Source organism: Xenopus laevis, chromosome 1L (genome assembly GCF_017654675.1).
Source record: "Xenopus laevis strain J_2021 chromosome 1L, Xenopus_laevis_v10.1, whole genome shotgun sequence".
NCBI classification, from domain to species: Eukaryota; Metazoa; Chordata; class Amphibia; order Anura; family Pipidae; genus Xenopus; species Xenopus laevis.
In genome coordinates this window covers 118,344,511-118,368,236 of record NC_054371.1, presented here as the reverse complement: position 1 = coordinate 118,368,236, position 23,726 = coordinate 118,344,511, and the positions used below count along the sequence as shown (strand labels likewise).

Here is a 23,726-nt window from a genome sequence, read left to right as displayed (position 1 = left end):
TAGCCATTACCACTGCATTTAGCCCCCACGTACCCATGAATATGCAGGGGAGCGTATTGGAAAAATCAATATAAGAAAAATCTTACATAAAATGGCAGCCATCAGAAAAGTTAGAATTGCTACCCCCCACTACTACTTTTTTTTATTTATTATTATTATCTATTGGACGCTTTTGCATGTCTTTTACAGTACAAAAGTACAGTATGTGGGGTGCATTATCCAAAATCGCTCATTATACTAAAAAACAAAAGATATCTAATCTGGCCTAGAGTCTGTATGCTATCTGTAATATTCTTTGGCCTTACTGATTCTAAAGACTATTCTTTCGGAATGTACCCTTAGCTACACATTTGGGCTGGGGCCTGCAGATGAACATGACATGGCAAGAGAGGGCTTATTTACTAACATAGTTGCTACATAACACAAGTGCAGTTGCCAGTAGCAATCAAACAGCAACAAGCTTTGAACAGTCTACTGAAAATTAGAAAATGAAAGCACAGGTCTGAAAAGAAATGCCAGTGGCCATTCAGTTTGGTCAGTGATAACAAGTGGAAAAGCATGTGGTCAGCTGTAGTTCACTTAAAGATACTGGTGTCAATTATCAGTTGAATAATTATCAATTTACAATCATGTAATATAAGCATAGTTATTGTCATTATTAAACATATTGTTAACGCAACACATACAAAAAAGCACAATGCTGTTAATATAATATACCTTTACAGTTATTTAAAAAAACTATTTTACATTTAGGTGCTTAGATATTACATATTTTGTTTAGTACAAACAAAGAAATTGTTGGGCAGTGGATGCAGAGAAGAGAGTACAATGCAGGAAGGTTTGGGTTTAACACACATCTTAAAATCTGCTAAATTCAGGGAAACCAGCGGGTCGGGCTGGTTCAGGCCAACCTTGCTGCATCTTATGTGGGTTGTGGTCTCGGGTTGAGCTCTTCTGTCTGCTCTCCCTGCCTGCAACCTTAGACTGCCGGCTTCTGACTTATAGTTTTATAGGCACACACCTACCCTGCCCCTTTTGTGACGTCATCGGCGGGGCAGGCCTATAAATGGAGGGGGCGCTAGTCGAGCGGGTGTGGGTCGAGTTTTTCTCGACCCGCACATCGCTACTACCCACCCATAACAAATAGGGAGTGTGTAAAAGTAGTTTATGCTTTAATAACATAATAACAAAAGCCTTAATAAAACAATATGATATCTTGACCAATGTATTACCTTTGCCACATACTACAGAACATTTGAGTTAGGGGCATTTTACTCACTGAATTCTTTTTATCTTCAGGATAGCATATCACTCCTCAGCCTCTCAAGGGTTTACAAGAATATATTCATGTTAATGCTAGCCAGCCCTGAATGGTTTATGAGACTCACTAGAGATCACGTTTACAGTACAGTGTGAACTCGTAATTTGAGACAAGTGGCCTAATTAATGAGCATTTCTCTAGACACTTAGTATATATATATATATATATATATATATATATATATATATATATATATATATATATATATACTGAACCAAGGGTTTTACTTGTAATGTAGGTACAGTGAGCATCTTGATATTTTTCACTCTTTTTATATAGGTTATTGTAGAAGATTTTTTATATTTTGTTACAGTTTACAACATGCCAAATCTAAAATTAGAAATTCATTTTATTTACAATTATAAAAAGCTCTTGAATCTCTGAATAGTTATCTATCTATATATTGCTGTCAGTGGAGGATATCATGTACAGTATGTGAATGTAAATCTTCCCTAGCTGACTTTCGTGAAGTTGTTAAGTATAAAGACAAGAATAGGTATGATGTGTGATCCCACAACTTACCACTGTACTTCTGCTCTTTTCTCTATTTTAGTTTTTTTTCACATATTTAAAGAAACTACTGTACAAACATTTTCTTTGAATGAATGTTTGCTGATAAAGTATTTGTTTATTTAAACAAAGGTCACTGGATCCTTTCTGGGCTCTAAACATTAAAATCTTGGCATCAAGAAGGGTTATTATGGGGTTGAATATATATATGTTATGGTAGTTTGGTGAATACTTTTGCAAATGCATGGGATGTGGGAGTCAGTGTTTTACCCTATTTGATGTGATCCAAAAGGATTATAGTTCCTTCTGACAACATAATGTAGCTTTTTTTTGATGAGATTTGGTTTGGACATCTATACTCAAAATTGTACAAAAATCCATGGCTGTTACTGATTATTTTTCATTAATCTTCATAATTAAATGTGGGCCTAGTCACACAGCCTGATATCAGAACTATGCGGGCCACCTTTTGCAGTAGGCATTCTTTGCAGTCCCCTGCTTACCACTAATGTTCTGTACTCCTCTATGCTATATTCCTTTGTTCTGCATTTATTCTTTAACCATGTAACTTTGCATCTAAGCTTTGCTCTCTCCTACCCTTTTCTTTTGTGCACATACAACATAAATGAACACTATGCAATACCACCTTGCTTTCTTGCAACTATATGGGTGTGTTTGCACTTATAGATTTACTGGGCTCACATTTTTTTCTGGTTCTTTGCTATAAATAATACAATGTTAGCCTAGAATTAATTTTGTGTAAATGGAAAATCCTCAAAATGATTAAAGGAAGAATAGGTCCTTCCTATTACAGGAAAAAAAAGAAAGAACCCTTTGAGCCTTTTTATACTACATTGTTAACATGTAAGGGGCAAGTCAACCCAAAATAAATATGTGCCTAATAAAACAAAACTTAATTCTAAGCAACTTTTTAATATACATTAATTAAGAATTTTCAGTGCTTTTAAATGTTTTTGTAAAAAATGGTTGTTACATTTTAAACAATGTTGCAAACTTGTTGCAGACTTGTCTGTTAATTAGCAGCTTGTCTTACATTTTTTCAACAGTCTGAGCCATCAGGGCGGAGAATAGAGAGGGGCAGACAAACACTGCTTCCAATAGCAATACATATACAAATAACTTAAAAACAATAGGAAATTTGTAATGAATGTATATTGCAAACTTACTAAGAATTGTTTTCTTTTATTAGGCAAAAAAAATATTATTTGGGTTGACATTCCCTTTAAATAATCATAGGATGGGGCTTGGATCATACTTGATTTTCTATGCTTGAATTTGCACTAAAGATTTAAAAAAATCGGTAAAATGGCAAAAATGTGCCTAACCCACGAAACAAATACTATTTTAGCAGAGCTGATAATCACTGGGGAACCTGCTAAACCATTGGCACTAAAGAAGAGGCTTGGTTATGAATAATGATATCAAATTTATATTTCTGAAGATTTCCTCCCAACATCTGAATGATCACATCAATTTTAATTTGAAAATCTGGAAAGCAGAACAAAAAAGTCTCTAATTTGGGGGGGGGGAGAGAAAAGAAAGTCCACCAATCCCTGCTTTTTTACTTTACTCAAGAGGCCAAAGACAATGTTGTGTACATTCTTTCTTACTATGTATAGACTAGAGGTTATTGATGTGAGCTTGAAGCTTAAACATTAAACTCATTGTCACTTCATGTATGTAAAACAGTTGAGTGAAAATAAACTGTCTAACCTGTTGTTTCTGCTGCTGAATATGAGTAAATGATGTAAATTGTAAAATGGCATATTCTTTTTGTTTACGTCAAATGTAAAACAATATAGGACACTGCCAGCAGCACACAAGGCTGTAATTGTGGCTATCTATTTTTTCTGTATAGTATCTATTACAATAGAAAATAAACTTGATTTTCATTGCTCTGTGTTCCTTTTCTTCTTCTGTTTCTTCTAATCTAAGCGGCTGCTGTAAGACACTTTACATCTACCGACTACTGGTAAATCACAGTATGACTTTCCTAACCCACCAACTCTTTCTGGCTGTCTTGCTCAGACACTTTGCTCCTATTTGACTAAACACTTACCATGCATCATACCTGTTATTGCTATTATCACAGTGAACATCATGTTTGTAGAACAATATCACACAATGCTGGTGGGAATAAATGCAATGTATCCCAGTTCTGTCTTTCAAGCAACAAAGCAGTCAATCTTACAGAAGCAAAGGTCAAAAGTATTCTCTAAGTGTATTGATGTATAATACTACATACAGTGTATGTTAATTTACTATCAAATACACTCCAGAGCCTCAGTTGCACATACATCAACGAGGATCAAATTTAACATTCAAACAGAATAAAGTGCATGTTTAGCAAAATTTTGAAAATTTAGCTAAATGTTCTGCTCTCTGTGGCACACTATAAGCCAATACAATCCAAACCTACTTGAAGCAGTAATATAATGCTGATGAGCATATGTGGTTAGCAGCATGTTTCACATAAGAGTTAATTCAAGCAGAGATTGCATAAATAGTGAGCAAAGTTCCATCCTTTGCATCTGCAAGAAAAAAGTAATTCACTAACAATCTAAATCACCTTGGAATATATTCAAGTCATGTTCTATTTTTGCAGAATATTGCAGTTTAGGCCATTTGCAGTATACTGTACATAGCTATGGAGAGCACACACAGCTATTAAATCTGTTTTGTTTTTATTACGGAAATAGGTAGTTTTTTTGATACAGTCAGCTCCTGAAATTTCTGTTTTCAGATAAATCTTAAGCCAGAGGCGTTTTTAAATGCTTGATGCAGTCAATTATAGTAGAACAGTATTCATTTGTAAAGGCTCTATATTATGCTGCTTATTCTCAACTCTTAGCAGTAGGACCTGTCTCTGTGAATACCAATATGCCACATATGTAAGCAATGTATAGCTTAAAGACCCTTATACTGTACAAAACAGCAGCACAGTCTTTTGAGGGTTAACCTGCCTTCATCAAGTAAGTATAAAGGTAGATGAAAGACCTTTGGAATTACTGCACTATTAATAAAATGCTTTTAACATGTTGCTTACCCAAAAATGATTGATGTACAGCTGTTAGTAAGGTCTCAAACGGTTATCCAAACTATATATATATATATATATATATATATATATATATATATATATATATATATATATATATATATATATATATATATGCAAGGCACATTCTGCACTGAAGAACTCTAAGCAAAAGTGACACCTATGGATATTTCTGAAGCAATCTTGTGTCCAGCTGTAATCAGTTGCAGGGTCTACACAAGTCTTACATAATTAAAACATAGTTGAGAGAATGTCATGCACATAATGGGGTGAAAGGAAGTGCCCTATTTTTGAGACTCTCATGGAAGCTTCCTATATCTAATATTAAATTAGCTAATTTGAGTAACTGATCATGGAATTTGCTCTTCTTTCATTCTCTTGAACAACTAAAAGTTGGAATTTTACTGCAGTCAATCAAGAGTGTACTTTTTTGTACATGGCACAGTTCCCAAAATAGCTATGTAACATGGTGTCAGTTTTTTATCAGCAGAGCTCAAATACTGGGGATTGCTGCTGGCTTCCCATTTACAACAATAAGCACTGTGAAAGTGTCAATTATAAACAAATTGGTTCCATTGCAGGTGATGTTTGCTGGGTTCTGTTAGCAGTGCTTCTCATTAATCTAATTATGAAGTGAGCAGCAGCAATTATTCAGCAAAACCCTTTTCGTTGCATTTGCTACTGTAAGAACATGCTAAAGACAAAAAATTTTTCCACATGTATATTATTACAAGGACTGCTCCATTTTAAACATAGAATTGAATTCGGAAGTTAAGGATCTAGGCCATTATGTTATTGTTATTACTGTACAATATCTAATTACATTTTCCCATCTGCCATCAATAATGAGTCAAAGAGTGTGTGTAAAATATTTGTATTATTAAGGAAATACTCAAGTTCTTATTCCTTCTGCCTTTATTATTTCAATTTTTTCTGAAGGTTAAACAGGGTTCAAAAATTAGAAATCAGAAAGGATAAATTACCTGCTCTGTTTCCTGGAATTAATATCAATTAAACTATGTTGACTCATTCCTGATGTCGCTATATGCAAGGAGATTACTGTTTTCAATTATTTTACAGTTTTAATTCCTGGTGGTCAACACATAACTAGAGTTTAACAGAGCCCAGAATACTACTTTTTATGAGAGGCCTCATGTATTCCATCCATTCATGTATATACATATATACATACATACATACATATACTGTGAGAACACTGGTGTCTCTGATCTGCTTAGCAGAGTGAAAGCAAATAAATGGCTGGCTTTTTCTAGTTCCAGTGATAGAGCCTTGATACAACAAAGCTTGCTCTAACGAAGAACTAGATTTAAATACCAGATATTATATATACATTGAAGCCACCACTGTATTTACAGCCGGTGTTCCACAAGAAAAGCATCTTTGTAGGAGCAATACTGGATGTCTTTCCCAGAATTCCTTCTGTTAACAGCCAGGGTGTTTCAATAGTTTCAGTTCCTTTGACAATCAATCTTGCTAAAAGGTAGAGGTAATAAGAGGTTATCACCATAAACAGACTATAGACAGTACATTTGCTAGTTCATTTAAAACACATTTTCCTTTATATTTTGATTTAAGGCAAATGTCAAGGAAGAGGGAGGGGAGAGAGTTATCTGTAAAAGGACTGCCAAGTGGCAGTAAGTAGGCGAACACTATTTTAATAAAGTTATAATAATACAGGTATGGCACCTATTATCCAGAATGCTGGGGACTTGGGGTTTTCTGGATAATGGATATCATAATTTGTATTTTCATAACATGTCTACTAAAAAATCATGTAAACATTAAAAAAAACACCATAAAACAAATAGAACTCAATCAAGTACCAAGTATTTGTCACATTTTTATCAAGGTCTTTCATTCATATAAATGCAGTATCATTAGAGTTTAGCTTTTTGAAATAATTGCTTTTTAAAATGACCTGATTAGACTGCTCATATAGTTTTCCTGCACCTTCCCCAGAGTGAAATGTTCAAATGAAATACATTGCTAAACAAAAGGTTTGTATGTTGTTTTGTACTATTCAGCTCTGCCCACCTATTGTCTGCACAGTGAACTAAACACCAGTTAAATGGAAACTAAAATGTCATCAAAATGTCTTACAAAGATGTAAACAGGAGTGCATCCAAAGCATTTGTCTATAAATGCTGACATGGTTTATTATGCAGCCAGCTGAATGACTGAGCTTGGGGAATCTAGCACAAATACAGAGTAGTCCTTAAATATGTAAATATGTACAAATTTTGTGTTTGTTTGTGCCCATTCACATGCATTCTCTTTGCTTTTCCTGCTTAATTTGTTGTTTTTCAGTTTTCATTTATTTTGAGGTTTAAAGGGTTATATAATTAGCATTGTATGATGATAGAGCATTGCATGACAATAGTCACTGCTGAAATACTACTGTTTCCATAAGGCATGTAATATATGAAAAGGAAGTTGCTACTTTGAAAGCCAATGAAAAACAGAACTCCAAAGAATTAAGACTGGTTCCCAAACTTTTTCATATGACTGTATTTAAGTTAATATTGATATATAATAGAGGAACAGAGGTATAAACAGCTTGGCAGAGTTTTAGTGAGTCCACATGTAGCCACCCATAATTTATATTTTATTCAGGGTGTTTCAGCTAATAGAAAACCAGATACATGTATGAATATGATTCTAATGGGAAATACGATGATTCTAATGGGAAATACATGCTTATAGTACTGTAACTAATTAACACTGAGAAGCGTCTGCTAAAGCTGGCCATATGCATGTAGATACTGACCAGAGTCGGTAGATTATCTGCTTGTGTATGGGTTTTATACGACAGCCTATTCAATAGATATTTGACAACTACTTCTTCTCTACTTCCTAATTATTGTACTGATGCAAAATCTGTTGGTTTTGCATTTCCAGTTCATGTTTAGAGGGGAATTTTGATCACTGCAGTTCTCAAAGCATGCCACTCTGCATCCAATTAGACTTCACATGAGTTAAGCTTGGCTGCTTTGGGTAGTATCATGTGCCTTTGTAGTGACATAACTAGATATAAATGGGCCCGAAGCAAATTATTGTTCAGGACCCCAAAATGGCTAGAGGTTGACCTGTTATACCAGTATTTATCGAAATAATATATGAATTAGGGCCTCATGGAGCCTCTATGTCTCCTGGCCCTCTTGAGTATGCTTCAACTGTAGTTAAGCCCCCTGTACCCTTATATTTGGGTCCAAATGAGCTGATTTCCAATTTTAATTTGTTCAGAATCAAGTACATTTACTATTTAAATAAAGATGGCCATACATAGACTGATATCTACCAATTTAGCCCCTTCAGACCCAGTTTTCAGCTTATTGGCCCATGAATGGGTCTATTGGGGCAGCCTGCTAACTGATAGAATACAATAGAACAGGCCAGATATCTATTGGGCAGGTTTGGAAATGCAACTAGGACTACATCAGCTCAGACATCCAGATGCACAGGACATACACACTTCTGAATAAGTTTATTGAAGCAATATGAGCACTACAGATCGAGGACAAAAAGATATTAGAGATGCATTTCAGCAAGATTTGGATTCAACCAAATCCAAGTGTGTGGTCGAACGGTATTCTAAAAAATGTTCACCCTTCCTTACCCTATTTTGCATATGCTATTTTGGGATTTGGTTCATCTCTATCTAATATCATAGACAACACCAAGCAGAAAGGGAAACCCTATTTTGTGGGCCTATGGTTTACTAATTGCAGCTTTTGGGAGAGCTTGGTTCGTAAGATGAAATTGCACCTGGTGAAGTTGCTTGCCCCCCAAAGTGTGTGCTTACATTTTCTGCAATTAATTAACCATCAAAGGTGATGGCCCACAAAGTAAAAATCTGTGTGCCTTTCCTGTTTGGCGTTGTGTATTTAGAGTGGTGTGGCATTGCCCTGGAAAGCAGAACACCAGCAAAATTGAGTGGTTTGCTGAAGTTTATCCTTCCTTTGAATCCAATTTCATAGACCTGCACATAATGTGTTATGTGCATTGGCCTCAGAATTAATGAGTGCATACAGCTTAGAGGAAACTTTGCTTATAGAACATTTTAGTTTAATAAAAAGGAATGGACTGAGGCATTTTACCATATGTGTCAGAATCCATTAGTGGGTGGTTATCTAGTAGTGCCAACTATTTATGGCCACTTTATTATATGTTAATTGAAATATAAAGGGTATACATCATTCACTGTATCCCCATACTTATCTGCAGAGTGGGTTTTGTTACCACTTTAAAAAAAATTATAGAAATGTTGTAACAATCTTTCAGTTAATTTAAAATGTTGGACCTGTCATTTCTGAGAGATTGTTCAAATGTTATTGCAGAGAAAAACATATTGCAAAATAGGGCTCTTGGTTTACTCAGTGTGTTCTCACTTGTCTTTTTTAATTAAATCCCATCACAGCTCTAGTATGATCCTTTTTGTCGCACTTCTGGTTAAGTGCTTTTACCAGGCAGCCAGAGTACCAGGGGCACTACTTTCTTAATCTAAGTGGGCTAAACAATAGGGTGCAGCAACTTAGGTGTACTGCCACCAACACTCTGGCCATGTGGCAAAAGTCCCTAATCAGAAATGCTGCAGAAATAACGGTAACAGGGGATTTAAACATTAAAGAAAAAAGCAAATGAGACTAGTTTATTGTATTTGGAAAAATAGGTATGTAAAACACTGTATACAAAATTTCACACATTTAAATGGTTCTTTTTATGCACTGTGCAGATGTAAAGAAGAAAACTGTACAGTTTAAAGGCCCCGATGACTATGAGATAGAAGAAAGTCTCTTACAGCTGAACGTAAGTACACATTTCACCAATTATATGCTATCCTTGTCTATTCATATAAAGCTTCCATTGAAAGGTACCTTTAAACATTAAACCCAAAGTAGAGAAAGTTTTGTGTTTTTAAAGAAACAGGTACACATACTTGTTATGTTACCCTTTAGCTAGGCAGAGAAGGGTCAGGGGTAAGTTGGCCCCAATCTCATGAGAAGAAAGTCTCTTACAGCTGAACGTAAGTACAAATTTCACCAATTATATGTTATCCTTGTCTATTCATAAAAAGCTTGCATTGAAAGGTACCTTTAAACATTAAACCCAAAGTAGAGAAAGTTTTGTGTTTTTAAAGAAACAGGTACACATGCTTGTTATGTTACCCTTTAGCTAGGCAGAGAAGAGTCAGGGGTAAGTTGGCCCCAATCTCATGAAGATTAGCAGCGGTATATCCATTGTTAAAGGAGAACTAAACCCTAAAAATGAATATGGCCAAAAAAAGCCATATTTTATATACAGCATGTATTGCACCAGCCTAAAGTTTCAGCTTGTCAATAGCAGCAATGATCCAGGACTTCAAACTTGTCACAGGGGGTCACCATCTTGGAAAGTGTCTATGACTCTCACAGCTCAGTGGGCTCTGAGCAGCTGTTGAGAAGCTAAGCTTAGGGGTCGTTGCAAATTATTAAGCAGAAAATGGTTTGTCTGTAATATAAGCTGATGCTACAGGGCTGATTATTAAATTCTGACGCTAGTTGCACTGGTTTTTGTGCTGTCATTAGTAATTTTCTCTATTAATTGCTAATCAGCCTTATATTGTGACATTTATATTCATCAGTAAGTGACAGCAGCACAGAGCAGAAAAGAAAAAAGGGCTGTGCTTTCCTTGGGCTGGTATAGAAGCCAAAAATATATAGTACACCATTTCTAGCCTATTTGTTTAGTCATACTTTACTTCCCCTTTAAGGATGCAGGTCCATTTTATTAGAGCCCTAAAGGGTCAAAGTCAGAGAATGTTTAAAAACTGTAGAACCCCTATTTTGCGTTTTTCAGGGAACCAGAGAAAAATCCAGGAAAATACATTTAATGGGGGAAAATTAAAATTAAGGCATGTAAAGTTGAGGTTTCACATGTTTAATATGAAACAGCAGTTTGATGTAGGCAATATAACCCCATGGTTTGTGCCTACAAAATGGAAAATGTTTTTCTTCTGTTATTACATTACTCTAACTATATGTCAAAACTGTACTTTTAAGCAAGAGGCGCATCTATTATGGGAAACCATTACGTGTGATGCTGGGTCAGGTATATAAAGCATGATTAGTTTGTGCATATTTGTAGGAGGGTACTGTTACGTTGTGACACAATTGCTTTCTATATTGATTGTTAACCATAGAAGAAAAGGTACAAATTTATGAAAATAAATAGGTGGCACACACATACATGTCAGTGCAGACAGCATGGTCCTCCTCTCATGTGCTGTGAGCTTTGTTCCACTGGAGGTGCCATTAGAGCTGCTTTGTCATGCCATATTAATAGATTATGAATTTTGATTATGAATACAGAAAGGTAACTACTAGGGGATTCCCAAAATGGCATTTTCTAAAAGTAATGATCATGTGTCTAATAACAGCATGTTTGTCTAGATAAAGTTGCAATGTAGCCAGGCCAGTGTCGGACTGCCCACTGGGATACCAGGAAAAGTCCCGGTGGGCCAAGGTGTCAGTGGGCCCCTCATGCTGCTAAATATTTGGCCTATTTCATGGTCATTCCCTATTTCTATGAGAACAAAAAGGCCAAATAGATTGGGTAATAGAGTATAGTATGTAAATAAAAGAGACTAGGAGGATAGAGGTTGAGTGAGGAGAGGAAGAATAATAGTACTGAGAGTGGGCCACTGGTCTAAGATTAATTGGTGGGCCCCTGGTCAAAGGTTTTTGGGTGGGCCCCTGGTGTCCCAGTCCGACACTGAGCCAGGCTCATTCTGTCATGCAGAAATACTTGCAGTTGCTGGAGATCTGAAATAGTTTTAGGAACAGCACCAATATATGTACCTTGCCTATGGTATGTTAAAAAAATTGTATCTGCTCTTCTGTTTATATTTCTGTTTTCAATATAACCAATGAACAGTTTAGTAAACAGTAAAAAGCCTTGTGTAACCTGAGCAGCCCTGGAATTTATCCTGCTGTACTGACAACCTCTTTAGCTTGGAACAAATGCAGCTTGATCGCTTTAGAATAAGCGAGAATCCTCTAGCCAGCCCATTCATTTATTTATTAGTCAGACAGAACGGCAGGGAGCCAGTGCAGAGACAGGGAGCTCAATGTCACAGTATTCAGGCTGCTGCTGCGCCTGCTGCTTCATATGCCCACACACAGTACAGATCAGCATCCACACCCACTGATGATGGGCTGCCACCAAATAACTCTGTGACTGGAGGAGCAACATTAAGTGGAAGGCAGCTTGCTGCTGCAGGACATGAGGTGCTTTCTGATCACTGTAGCTGAAGATTATTATCCACTCTGAAGAGATAGCAAGGGCCAACACAGCGGAGCCAGCGGGCACAGCGAGGACAGAGGTACTGTACTTTTAGCAGACTGCAGTAAGCATCCTGCAGCATCTGCAGCTTTTTGTACCAAAAAAATATTGCTGGTGTGCGATTTGCTGGGGAATCTGCTCAGCGGTGACACGGGGTGCTGAGGATTTCTATAATGTCTTGTCTTAGTAATATAAAACAAACATGTTACCTTTCAACTAAATAATGCCAGTAATTGCCAGTAATACTATGTAAAGTTGTTTTAGATTTCTTGCACATGCTTTTAACTTTAATAGCTATTCAAATCCAGCAAACATATACATCTAAATTGTAAAATTACTCATATAATGTAAATTTGTGCATATAAACAATGGATTTTGTATTTATGACATATTTCAAGTTCACTGGTGGGAGTTTGTGCACTGGATAAATATGGTTAGTCATTCAAGGACGTGTATATCAAATGATGATTTCTGGGTTTATAGTAAAAGCAAGAATTCTCATGACTAATATCTTAAAATAAAAGCAGTATCATGCTGCAGTGATTAGCTATTTTAAGGACAGTGTTCTGTGGCAGAACGCAGCAATGGTTTGCTGTTTCAAAAGAAAAGATGGAAATATATCACAAGTTCACAGAGGTTGATCGAAGGACATGTTTTGGATTCTGCAATAAGCATAATTGCAATTTTTTTCCCTTATGTTTGGTCTGTTGATTCTATTGAAACACTTCTGTAACGGTGAAAGACATACTTTCTATAGGTGTTATCATAGCTTTTGGAATTGGTTTGTAACAATGCGCTGAGGATTTTAGAATATAGTGGTTACAATCACTGTAGTTGACATCTTTTTCTCTTATTATACTTCTCTGTCTAAGAACCTTTTATTTTCAAATTGGAATCCAGACTGTTTGTTTGGGGTTATTGTTGGAGATTGCTTTGCAAATATTTGGGGTGCTCTTGAAACATTAAATACTTCTGTGAGTTGAGTGATAGCCAGGGATCTGAAACAACATTTTAGCATTGTACAAAAACCACAGTTTTTGGGCAGTCACGTAACTACTGTCTTGCCAGCCCCAGTGCAAAATTTGCACCAGGCTCTGTTGTACTGCCTTCCCCCCATTGCCACTGCTTGCGTGTCTCCTTGCAGTACTGCAGTACCCCCAACTGATAAACCAAACCACTAGCCAATTGCACTGACCACCTCTGTCCAGCTTACAACCCTCTCCAAAATGAAACCTCGCTGGGCAAAGGGGAGAGCAAAAGATTTAGATAGCTGTTTGAATCTCCCCCCCAGTCCCCTATGCAGATGTGGCAAGTACCCCTTAAAATATTGCCATCCTTTGTGTCCTACCCACAAACTTGTGCCTTAAATTACCCTTATTGACTCCTGCCTAAATCACCGGTAAGTAGGGATGCACCAAATCCACTATTTTAGATTCGGCCGAACCCACGAATCCTTTGCAAAAGATTCGGCTGTATACCGAACCTAATCCAAATCCTAATTTGCTCATGCAATTAGGGTTGGGAAGGGGAAAAAATTTTACTGACAAAAAGTCACATGATTTCCATCCCCACCCCTAATTTGCATATGCAAATTAGGATTCAGGTTCGGCCGGGCAGAAGGATTCAGCCAAAACCGAATCCTGCTGAAAAGGCTGAATCCTGGCCGAATTCCGAACTGAATACTAGATTCGGTGCATCCCTACTGGTAAGTACTGATGCAAATAATTGGCAGACAACTTTTGCTTGGAAAAGTGGCATTTCTGATTGACATTTGCTATATCCAGCTGTCAAAGCTGGATAATTTTGGGTTTATGGGTACTATCTTCTGAAATACCAGAAATGGATTCCAAGATGCTTACATTTCCTTGTGTGTTTTAGCCTTTAAAGAGGAGGCTTTAATATGTTATAGATTGATCTAATATTAGCCGAATAATATTGTCTGGTTGCTATCAGGCAGCTGGACTGGTAAGCTTTGGAGTGGTACTTATTATAATAAACAAAATACTGCTGAAATGAGTTCAGAATTTTTTCTAATAATTTGTGTTGGATGTGTTTTTTCTGTTTGTTCATTGTACTTGATCTTCTTCCACACTAGTTATCTATAAACCTGATTATTGACATGGTTGCCATCAACTGGACAGAACCCGTATCCATTTAAGGCTGTATGCAATCTGTAAGAGCCTATATTTTCCTGATGCAGCCATCTTTCTTGTGACCAGAATGAAATTGTAACTAAAACATCTAGTAGTGTATGCTAGCTGACAGCCTTTATTCTGTACTAAAGATTTTATTTTACTTCAAAGGCTACCATTCAGAGATGATCCTGACCCCTAGTAACCAGTGGGGATGCTGATTTCTAAACTCGCCTCAGTGGCGCAGCGCTCCTGCTGCCATTGATGTTGCAACTGCATATACACTAATAGGTAAACACAGATGCAGTAGCTGCCACAGCGGGGGAGTGCACAGTGGGCATATGAGCATCCACTTATATACATATATGCTTACTGCTTACTGGTGTATCAACCTGATTACTTTGCAGCTGTGAGAATCTAAAGCTTCAATGAATCTAAATAATCACTAATACTTTTCAACTGGATCAATCCCTGAAAGTTTTTGTACTGGTTTATTGTTTTATAGGGTGTATGTTGATGAGCGCCAGCCTAACCTAGATCTCTCTTGTTAGATGCCATGAAACATGAGACCTGGAAGCTGAGCAAAAAATGGATTGTGTTACTGTAGGTGGTGTGTGGTTAGCCTGAAAACAACTGTATACCTGAAATCCTTCATGGTTTGTTCCTTAAACCATGCCTAAAATTTTCCACATTTACTAAATCGCTGCAGGGGGCAATTATTTAAAAGTGTAGCAGACAACCATGTGTTCTGTCAAGAGCCCTGTCTAAATCTCCTGTGCTGGAATTTCATGCAATTTGATGTCAAAGAGAAGGCCAAGAGGGTAGCACACAGGAAGAAAACAGATTAGTCACATGACTAACAGGAAGTACACTTCTTCAGACAAGTGCACAGTACTTCGCTGCTCTTTCCTATTCAGGTTCCTACTTCAGGTATAGATACATTCTTTTCTCATAATAGTTTATATTGGGGGGACAATGTAAAATCTAGTAAAGGCTGTACAGCTATAGGATATCGGTTTAATAGATCTTCTTCCTTGCTTCCAAAACAAAGCCACTAAGTTTGTCCAGGTGCAGTAACTTATGACAACTGATAAGATGTTTGCTTTTAACATATGGGGCATAAATGGGTTATGAAGACAATGTTTTTCATGCAACAACCAATCGGCAGGTTGCTCTTGTAACAGTCTAACTGGTCTCGTACAGTGAGTATCTGGCTGTTGTGAGTTACTTGGCCAGAGAAAACATTTCTCTTCGTACTAAATAATTCATTTTGTGATTAATATAAATTCATTATTGGTGTCTGTGACAATATTACAAAGAAATTATTTTAAAAAGTTTGGTGCTGGGGTATTTGTTAAATGTTCTCCTAATGCTCTCCCTGGCTCTCTTGCAAAACATATTTTGGCCCTACACATGTATATACACATATCAACCAATCAGTGCAGAAGAGAGACAGGGGGCCTTTCTCGCCAGACCATCCAGGCCTGGATTTGTGGCGAGGGAGCATGTATGCGTGCTTGTGGGGGGGGGGGTGGCCACTAGGACCTGGCGGTATAGGGGTGCTGCAGAAGGAAATCTGGGCTTGAGACCACCTCTTTCCCTAGCCCTCCTGCAAACAAAATGGGTCATTAGGGTGAAGACAAACAGATCTACTATAAGCAGCTACTTGTCAGGCTACAAAACAGACTATAGTAATAATTGGCTCCGCTAAGACACTACTTAGCGAAGCCAATAATTTTGAGTTTTGGTAAATGTGCCCCTAAGTGTGTTTTAGCAGAGCCAATTCTCAGTATTGTCTATGGCAGGGTATTTTGTAGCCACAACAAGTAGCTGCTACTAGTAGTTCCGGAGCTACCAGTAACCGCTACTTTTTGAGGCAACAAAATGCCAAAAAAATACCCTGCCATACACAATTCTGAGAATTGCCTCTGGGCACATTTACTAAAACTCAAAATGATTTCATTTTTATTAAAATAAACTCGACCTAACTCCCATCCACGAATTTAACTCATTTATAAAATAATCACCTCGAAAAAGTGGGGTCGGAAAAAGCCTTGACAAAATCGACCAAAAATCCGAATTGCTCGATTTTTTCAGGTTTGTCGCCTGAATAATTCATTCTTCATCTGATAAATACACTGCTGTTGTGAACAACCTGATCATTAATAGGATGGTGAACAGTTTTATTCTAACTTCTACAGTCATATGAAAAAAATTGGGAATCCCTGTCAGCCTGCATAATAATTTATTCCACTTTCAACAAAAAAGATAACATTGTTATGACTTTCATTTCCCAGGAACTGGGAGTACTGGGGTGTTTTCTGAACAAAAATTTTTAGCGAAGCAGTTTTCAGTTTATGAAATTAAATTAAATGTGAAAACTGGCTGTGCAAAAATGTGGGTACCCTTGCTAATTTGAATGCATGTAACTGCTCAATACTGATTACTTGCAACACCAAATTGGTTCGATTAGCTTGTTAAACCTTGAACGTCATAGGCAGTTGTGTCTAATCATGAGAAAAGGTATCTCCTCTGAAGAGCGACAGCATGGGATCCTCAAAGCAACTCTCAAAAGAACTGAAAACAAAGATTGTTCAGTATCATGGTTTAGGGAAATGCTACATAAAGCTATCTCAGAGGTTTAAACTGGCAGTTTCAACTGTAAGAAATGTAATCAGGAAATGGAAGGCCACAGGCACAGTTGCTGTAAACCCCAGGTCTAGCAGGCCAAGAAAAATACAGGAGCGGCATATGCGAAGGATTGTGAGAATGGTTACAGACAACCAAAAGATCACCTCCAAAGACCTTCAAGAACATCTTGCTGCAGATGCAGTAGCGTCACTAGAGGGGGGCGGGCCCTGGTGCGTGCCGCATTTGACAGTGGCTGGTGAGCTGCCGGGGGGCCCTGAGGGGGGGCGGTCCCTGGCCCGCTTGCACCCCCTGCTCCCCCAGTAGTTCCGCCACTGTGCAGATGGTGTATCTGTACATCGTTCTACAACCAAAAGATCACCTCCAAAGTCCTGCAAGAACATCTTGCTGCAGATGGTGTATCTGTACATCGTTCTACAATTCAGCACAATTTGCACAAAGAACATCTGTATGGCAGGGTGATAAGAAAGAAGCCCTTTCTGCACACCACAGAGTCACTTGTATGCAAAAGCTCATTTAGACAAGTCACAGTCATTTTGGAACAAAGTGCTTTGGACTGATGAGACAAAAATCTAGTTATTTGGTCATAACAAAAAGCGCTTTGCATGGCGGAAGAAGAACACCGCATTCCAAGAAAAACACCAGCTACCTACTGTCAAATTTGGTGGAGGTTCCATCATGCTGTGGGGCTGTGTGGCTAGTTCAGGGACTGGGGCCCTTGTTAAAGTCGAGGGTCGGATGAATTCAACCCAATATCAACAAATTCTTCAGGATAATGTTCAAGCATCAGTCACAGAGTAGGGTAGGGGTTGGATATTCCAACAAGACAATGACCCTAAACATACACTTCGAAATCTACAAACCTACATTTTGTATGGACCAATGGTCAAAAATACCGCCATCCAGAATCTCATCAAAGGCTATAGGAGGCATCTAGAGGCTGTTATATTTGCAAAAGGAGGCTCAACTAAGTATTGATGTAATATATCTCTGTTGGGGTGCCAAAATGTATGCACCTGTCTAATTTTATTATGATGCATATTGCATATTTTCTGTTAATCCAATAAACTTTGTCACTGCTGAAATACTACTGTTTCCATAAGACATGTTATATATTAAAAGGAAGTTGCTACTTTGAAAGCTCAGCCAATGATAAACAAAACTCCAAAGAATTAAGAAGGGTTCCCAAACCTTTTCATATGACAGTATATAATTTGCATTGTATGGTCATAATAGGTACTCAAAACATATTAGAGGATAAGAATAGTCTTAATGTGTCTATTCCTGGTAAAACATTTCATAAATCCACACGGGGCAGAAACAGAAATTCTCATTGTGATCCAATCAAGTCATGTGTTTTCCTAGTAGTATTTAGAATGATAAATATCCTATAAATTATTATCCATAACAACAAAGCCATTATAGCAAAACAATATTTAAAAAGTACTAATTATAGTGAAAAAATAGCATTTTGTTGATGTAGTTGAAAAGAAGCCTTCTGTTGCTGTTTGTTTTGTTTTTCAAAAAAGAAATTCATAGATAATTGCATTTTTCATTCAAATTAACAAACTTACAATAGGATTCCACGGGAAGCTTCTTCTCTACACAACAGCAGCTAAGAAGTAATGTAAAAAGGATATGCATTTCCTGAACAGACATTAAGGAGATGTTTCTTTAGTTCCCTTAATACATAAAATGCAATTTGTCAATAAATATAAGGGCACAATTAATATCTATATAATGCTCTGGGCAATAATATGGAACAGTTGTCAAAAAAGGTTGGAATTTGTGCCCAGGCATTTTTCCATACACAGCTTTATTAGTTATTAATAGTATAGTATAATTTTTGAAAGGCATATTGGAGAAATTACAGCTGGAAGCACCAGCAGCAAACCACTTTTTGCCCTCTATAGCCCCCTCTATACCTCCACTTTGTCAAATTGTCTTGTCCGACTAAGTGAAGCAAGTCCTGAGGGACAGCACTCTTTCTTTATACTTCCCAGAGCACTGACCCCATCTTCATTCACAGACCAGAGGATAGTACGATGTAAACAACACACTTTCTCTAGCCTGTAAATTGAGAGAGGCTGGTTGCTGAGGCAAGTAGTGAGGGATACTGCACTGTTTCTCGGTTCCTGAGTCACTCATACACATAAGCTGTGCATAAAGTGCAGGGTGCATGTGTATAGCAGGTGTTTGCGGTGCCCCAATGTGGTTGCAAATACAGTCCCATGCAAATGGTTGCCTCAAATAATTTTAAAGCAGAGCAGTGCTTTTGCTAAACAGCTTTACTATATCCCTGTCTGCATTGAATTATTGTAATATACCTAACTGGATTTTTTCTTCATCTGTAAGTAGTGACACAATTGTTGATAAATATGGATCGCTATCCTTAAAATATTTTAGGGTATATAACCGGACCCTTTAAAATGACAGCACTATAGCATATTTTGGCCCTTTATAAATATGTGTTAAAGGGAATCTCAATCTATTTTGCCTAATAGTAGAAAACATAATTCTAAGCAACTTTGTAATATACATTCATTACAATTTTCTATGATTTTAAAGCTATTTGTATATGTATTGCTATTGAAAGCAGTGTTTGCCTGTCCCTTTCTATTTTCGGTCCTGGTGGCTCAGACTTTTAAAACAATGTTTTTATTCTTTTTGGTTAGGAACCCCTAAGTGATCGCAGTTACTTACCTGACACCCTGTGCTAGTGAGCACGGGGTGTTAGGTAAGTCTTCTTTCTTCAAATTTCCGGGGGCAGACGCATGAGTAGTAGAACGAAATAGCCGTCTTTTTCATTAAAGTTTTGCATTTTGCTCTACTGCGCATGCGCAGCCACAATAAGAAAGAAGAAGCTAGAAGATGATCACTCTGTGGTGCTTGCTGGAAGAATTTTGGACCGGTGCAGTTTTATCCTGATAGGAGCACCAGCCCGGGTGACAGGTAAGTAAATGGGATCACTTGGGGGTGCCTAACTTTTGGCATCCCCAAGTATAAAAGGACTTTCAGTAGTAATTGTTTTTGCAAATAACTTTAAAAGCATTGAAAATTCTTTATTCTTTATTGTTTATTGGAATGTTGCTTAGAATTATGTTTTCATTTATTAGGCACATTTTTATTTTGGGGTTAACGTGCCCTATGATAATGTTATAATAATGAAATACTCTATAGATAAATACTTTTGGTATATAAATAAGGAGTGTCAGAACAAATCATCGTGGATCAGCTGTTCCTTAGGATTCACATCAGCATTGATTTTATGTTGCTTTCTTCCCAGACTAAAGTAGTTTATCACACCAAAACTGTTCTCAGTTAGCAAATTATTAATTCCCAAGTGATAAAATAATATCCTGTGGTGGACATACAAAATATTGTACTTGCTACAATAAGTCTTTAGACCAGCACATTCCAGGGAATGTGTTGTGGTTGTACAAAATACTTTCTGGACATACAAGGCAAAGGATCTGTCAAATTTCCAAGTTTTGGAGGAAATTCCTCCCTCCCACTTCCCAGCGACATACCAACATTGATCACTTTGGAATTCTCTCTTGCAATATGCTATGCCGTGTCGTTCAACAACAAAGCAATAACTGGTAGTTAGAGCATTATTAATTACCATTAATAATGGTAAATAATTACCAGAGCAAGAGATAATGTATATGGGTTTCTGAATTCTAAGATAGACTGACACCAGAAATTACATTTATCACAACATTGCCCTTGCATGCTTTTTATAGTTTTGCCATTAAAAATGTGCCTGATGCTTTGCACTGTGTAAATAAAGAGTGCAAAGCTGCTGGCATCTGTGTACTGTGCAAAGATATCTATGGCTATCCCCATGAATACAGAGCTGCCTGTGTTTGTTAGCACTACAATCATGAGGGTTGGATGGGGGCAACCCCCTACCAACCCCCTCCTGCCCTCTACACATCCCCTAACTTGCACATCATTTGGACATGCAAGTTATAGATAGCAGTGGTGGATGCAGGCCACAACAGGACCCAGTACAAACCACCTGCCCTCTTTTTTGCATGCTCTAGTGACCTTTACTGCTCTTGGTAAGAGTGTTTCATTAAAATACCATGACCTAATACTTCCCTCCGAGCTTTATATGAAACTACAATTAATTTCTGGCAAGAAAGGTTTATCATTAATGTTGTGAAATGGGTCATTCTTTCTAGCTATAGTACTCCTGTGGATTGCTAAAGAATTGGTGATTATTTTCTGCAATATTAGAATATTGATACCATTTTATTAACATTCCGTTAAAATTTAATACATTTGCAATGCCATATAACTCTTAATTCTTTCAAATTATTGCTACTGCCTTTTCAGTCTTGTGTCCCACACAACACTTACGTTGTGTTTATAGTCTAAACACATCATTAAGCTGTAATGAGAAAAGTGGGAACACGTATAGGGTGCTTATAGGGGCATTATCAATGGACTAGTGATTGTTTTGATTGTGTTTGTATGAACCAGGAAGTAGAATGTACTTTCAATTCAGTATTTGACCTGTTTCATGCAAGAAATAACATATACAGTATCTATTGGAAAGCCTATCAGAACTGATGAGCCACAAGTAAGGACTCATTTAACAACAGCAGTTAATTTTTTTACTGGAGTAATTAACCATAGCAACAAAAAAAGCTTTTTTTCAGTCAGATGCAGGTAGAACAATAAAAGCAAAAATGTAATTTGTTGCCTAGGGTTACCGCCCAGATGCACATTTAGCCAGGGTTGGTAAAGCATTCTACTGTAAAAATAGGATGTTTATTGCCGATAGAAAACTGTGTTGTTTCCTGGTACTGTATGTACGAAAATAAAAATCACTGTAATAAATGGGAGCAGTCAGCTGTACCGGATATTGTACATGTGTGACATGACTTTTTTAAGCTTTGTGATTCAACCACAATATCACAATTTATTGAGGTAATCACACAGTTGTTTGTAATTTGGGAAGTCTTGATTTGAGATCAAAGTGGAGGGGGGAATATTAGTCTGAATTACGATCCTCTCCAGAAGAAGCCGCACAACTCAGGACTTATTGCAAAGTAATAAATTTATTGAACACACTAACGTTTCGGCTGCAACATCAGCCTTTGTCAAAGTAATACATATTAAAAGATTTACCCTTAAATACCCCAGCTATGGCGGGAAAATATCACAGACCCTCCCCCTCTGACGTATATACATATAATTATACTAATTGAATACATCCCTCACCAGTGCAGCTCCGTGAAACTTTGGTATAAAGTTGTAGCACACTTATCATTCCCTGAAAGGTAACATATGTGTCAGATAAGGAACACAGCAATTATCACAATAGTATCCTTCCGATACAGTGTTGCTATTAAACAAGGGGAATTCCCAGTAATGATGGGCAGTATCTGTCATAGATTAATGACAGATACTGCCCATCATTACTGGGAATTCCCCTTGTTTAATAGCAACACTGTATCGGAAGGATACTATTGTGATAATTGCTGTGTTCCTTATCTGACACATATGTTACCTTTCAGGGAATGATAAGTGTGCTACAACTTTATACCAAAGTTTCACGGAGCTGCACTGGTGAGGGATGTATTCAATTAGTATAATTATATGTATATACGTCAGAGGGGGAGGGTCTGTGATATTTTCCCGCCATAGCTGGGGTATTTAAGGGTAAATCTTTTAATATGTATTACTTTGACAAAGGCTGATGTTGCAGCCGAAACGTTAGTGTGTTCAATAAATTTATTACTTTGCAATAAGTCCTGAGTTGTGCGGCTTCTTCTGGAGAGGATTATATATATATATATATATATATATATATATATATATATATATATATATATATATATATATATATATATATATATATATATATATTTAATCACAAGCATATTCTGTACAGATACATAATAACTGACAAAAAAAAACTGATACGTTTTTGGTAATGGGGCCCTGCAATCTATAGGGGTGGTTACCCTTCCTCTATGTCTCACATTATGCAACTGTGCATCTCTTCTGGAGAAATGTTTATCTGTTTGTATAAACTGTCGTGTCTTGTATCCCCTTACACTACTCTATATAACTGATAATAAGCGAGACACAAGCTATAAAAATATGTAGCCGTGGGGGAAAGATATGTTGCAGAAGTATTGTCAGTGTAATGACTGTTAGTGAGGAGATAATGACTCAGCAGAATGTGATGTTTGGAAGCTGATGTGTTATGAAAATGGGATGACATATAGAAACATGTTAGAGGTTATTGAGCAAATGTGTAAACTTCACAGAAGAGGTGAGTTTTAAGGGGATTTTTAACATTTTACAGGGTAAGGGAATGTATGGTATTGTGGTGTAATTAATTCCACAGGTAGGGAGCTGCTCAGATGACGTCCTGTAGGTATGCCTGTAGGGAGCTTACCATGGACAAGACATTAGCAAAGGGATGTGGTTGATTTAATTTTGCTAGCAACTGGTCAGAGTCTTCAGGGACCATGACAGAGAGTGCAAGTTCAAGGAGAATTCATCCAGAAAGAAAGGGAGTGATTAAAGAGGCATGACTAGATCCAGGAAGACTGCTATACCTTGTATGCCAAGGGAGAGGATAATGTTGCAGGAGCTGATAAACTGTATCAACAACAACAGAGAGGTTGAACTGAATTGTCCTTGATATTTATTAGACAGAAGGTTACTG

The 23,726-nt window shown here is 37.2% G+C and overlaps 1 protein-coding gene across 8 annotated transcripts in view; it reads left to right on the top strand.

Annotated features, from left to right (window-relative positions):
• palm2akap2.L (PALM2 and AKAP2 fusion L homeolog) overlaps positions 1–23,726 on the top strand; it is a 155,506-nt gene that overhangs the window by 77,210 nt on the left and 54,570 nt on the right. For 5 of the 8 annotated variants that reach the window (XM_041585289.1, XM_041585272.1, XM_041585240.1 and 2 more), the window contains one exon: positions 9,664–9,737. In XM_041585289.1, coding sequence (XP_041441223.1) covers positions 9,664–9,737 — 74 coding nt within the window. Of the gene's footprint in view, positions 1–9,663; positions 9,738–9,931; positions 9,955–12,025; positions 12,292–23,308; positions 23,328–23,726 lie in introns of those variants that run through there. The other 3 variants (XM_041585469.1, XM_041585427.1, XM_041585496.1) reach the window with 3 other exon arrangements.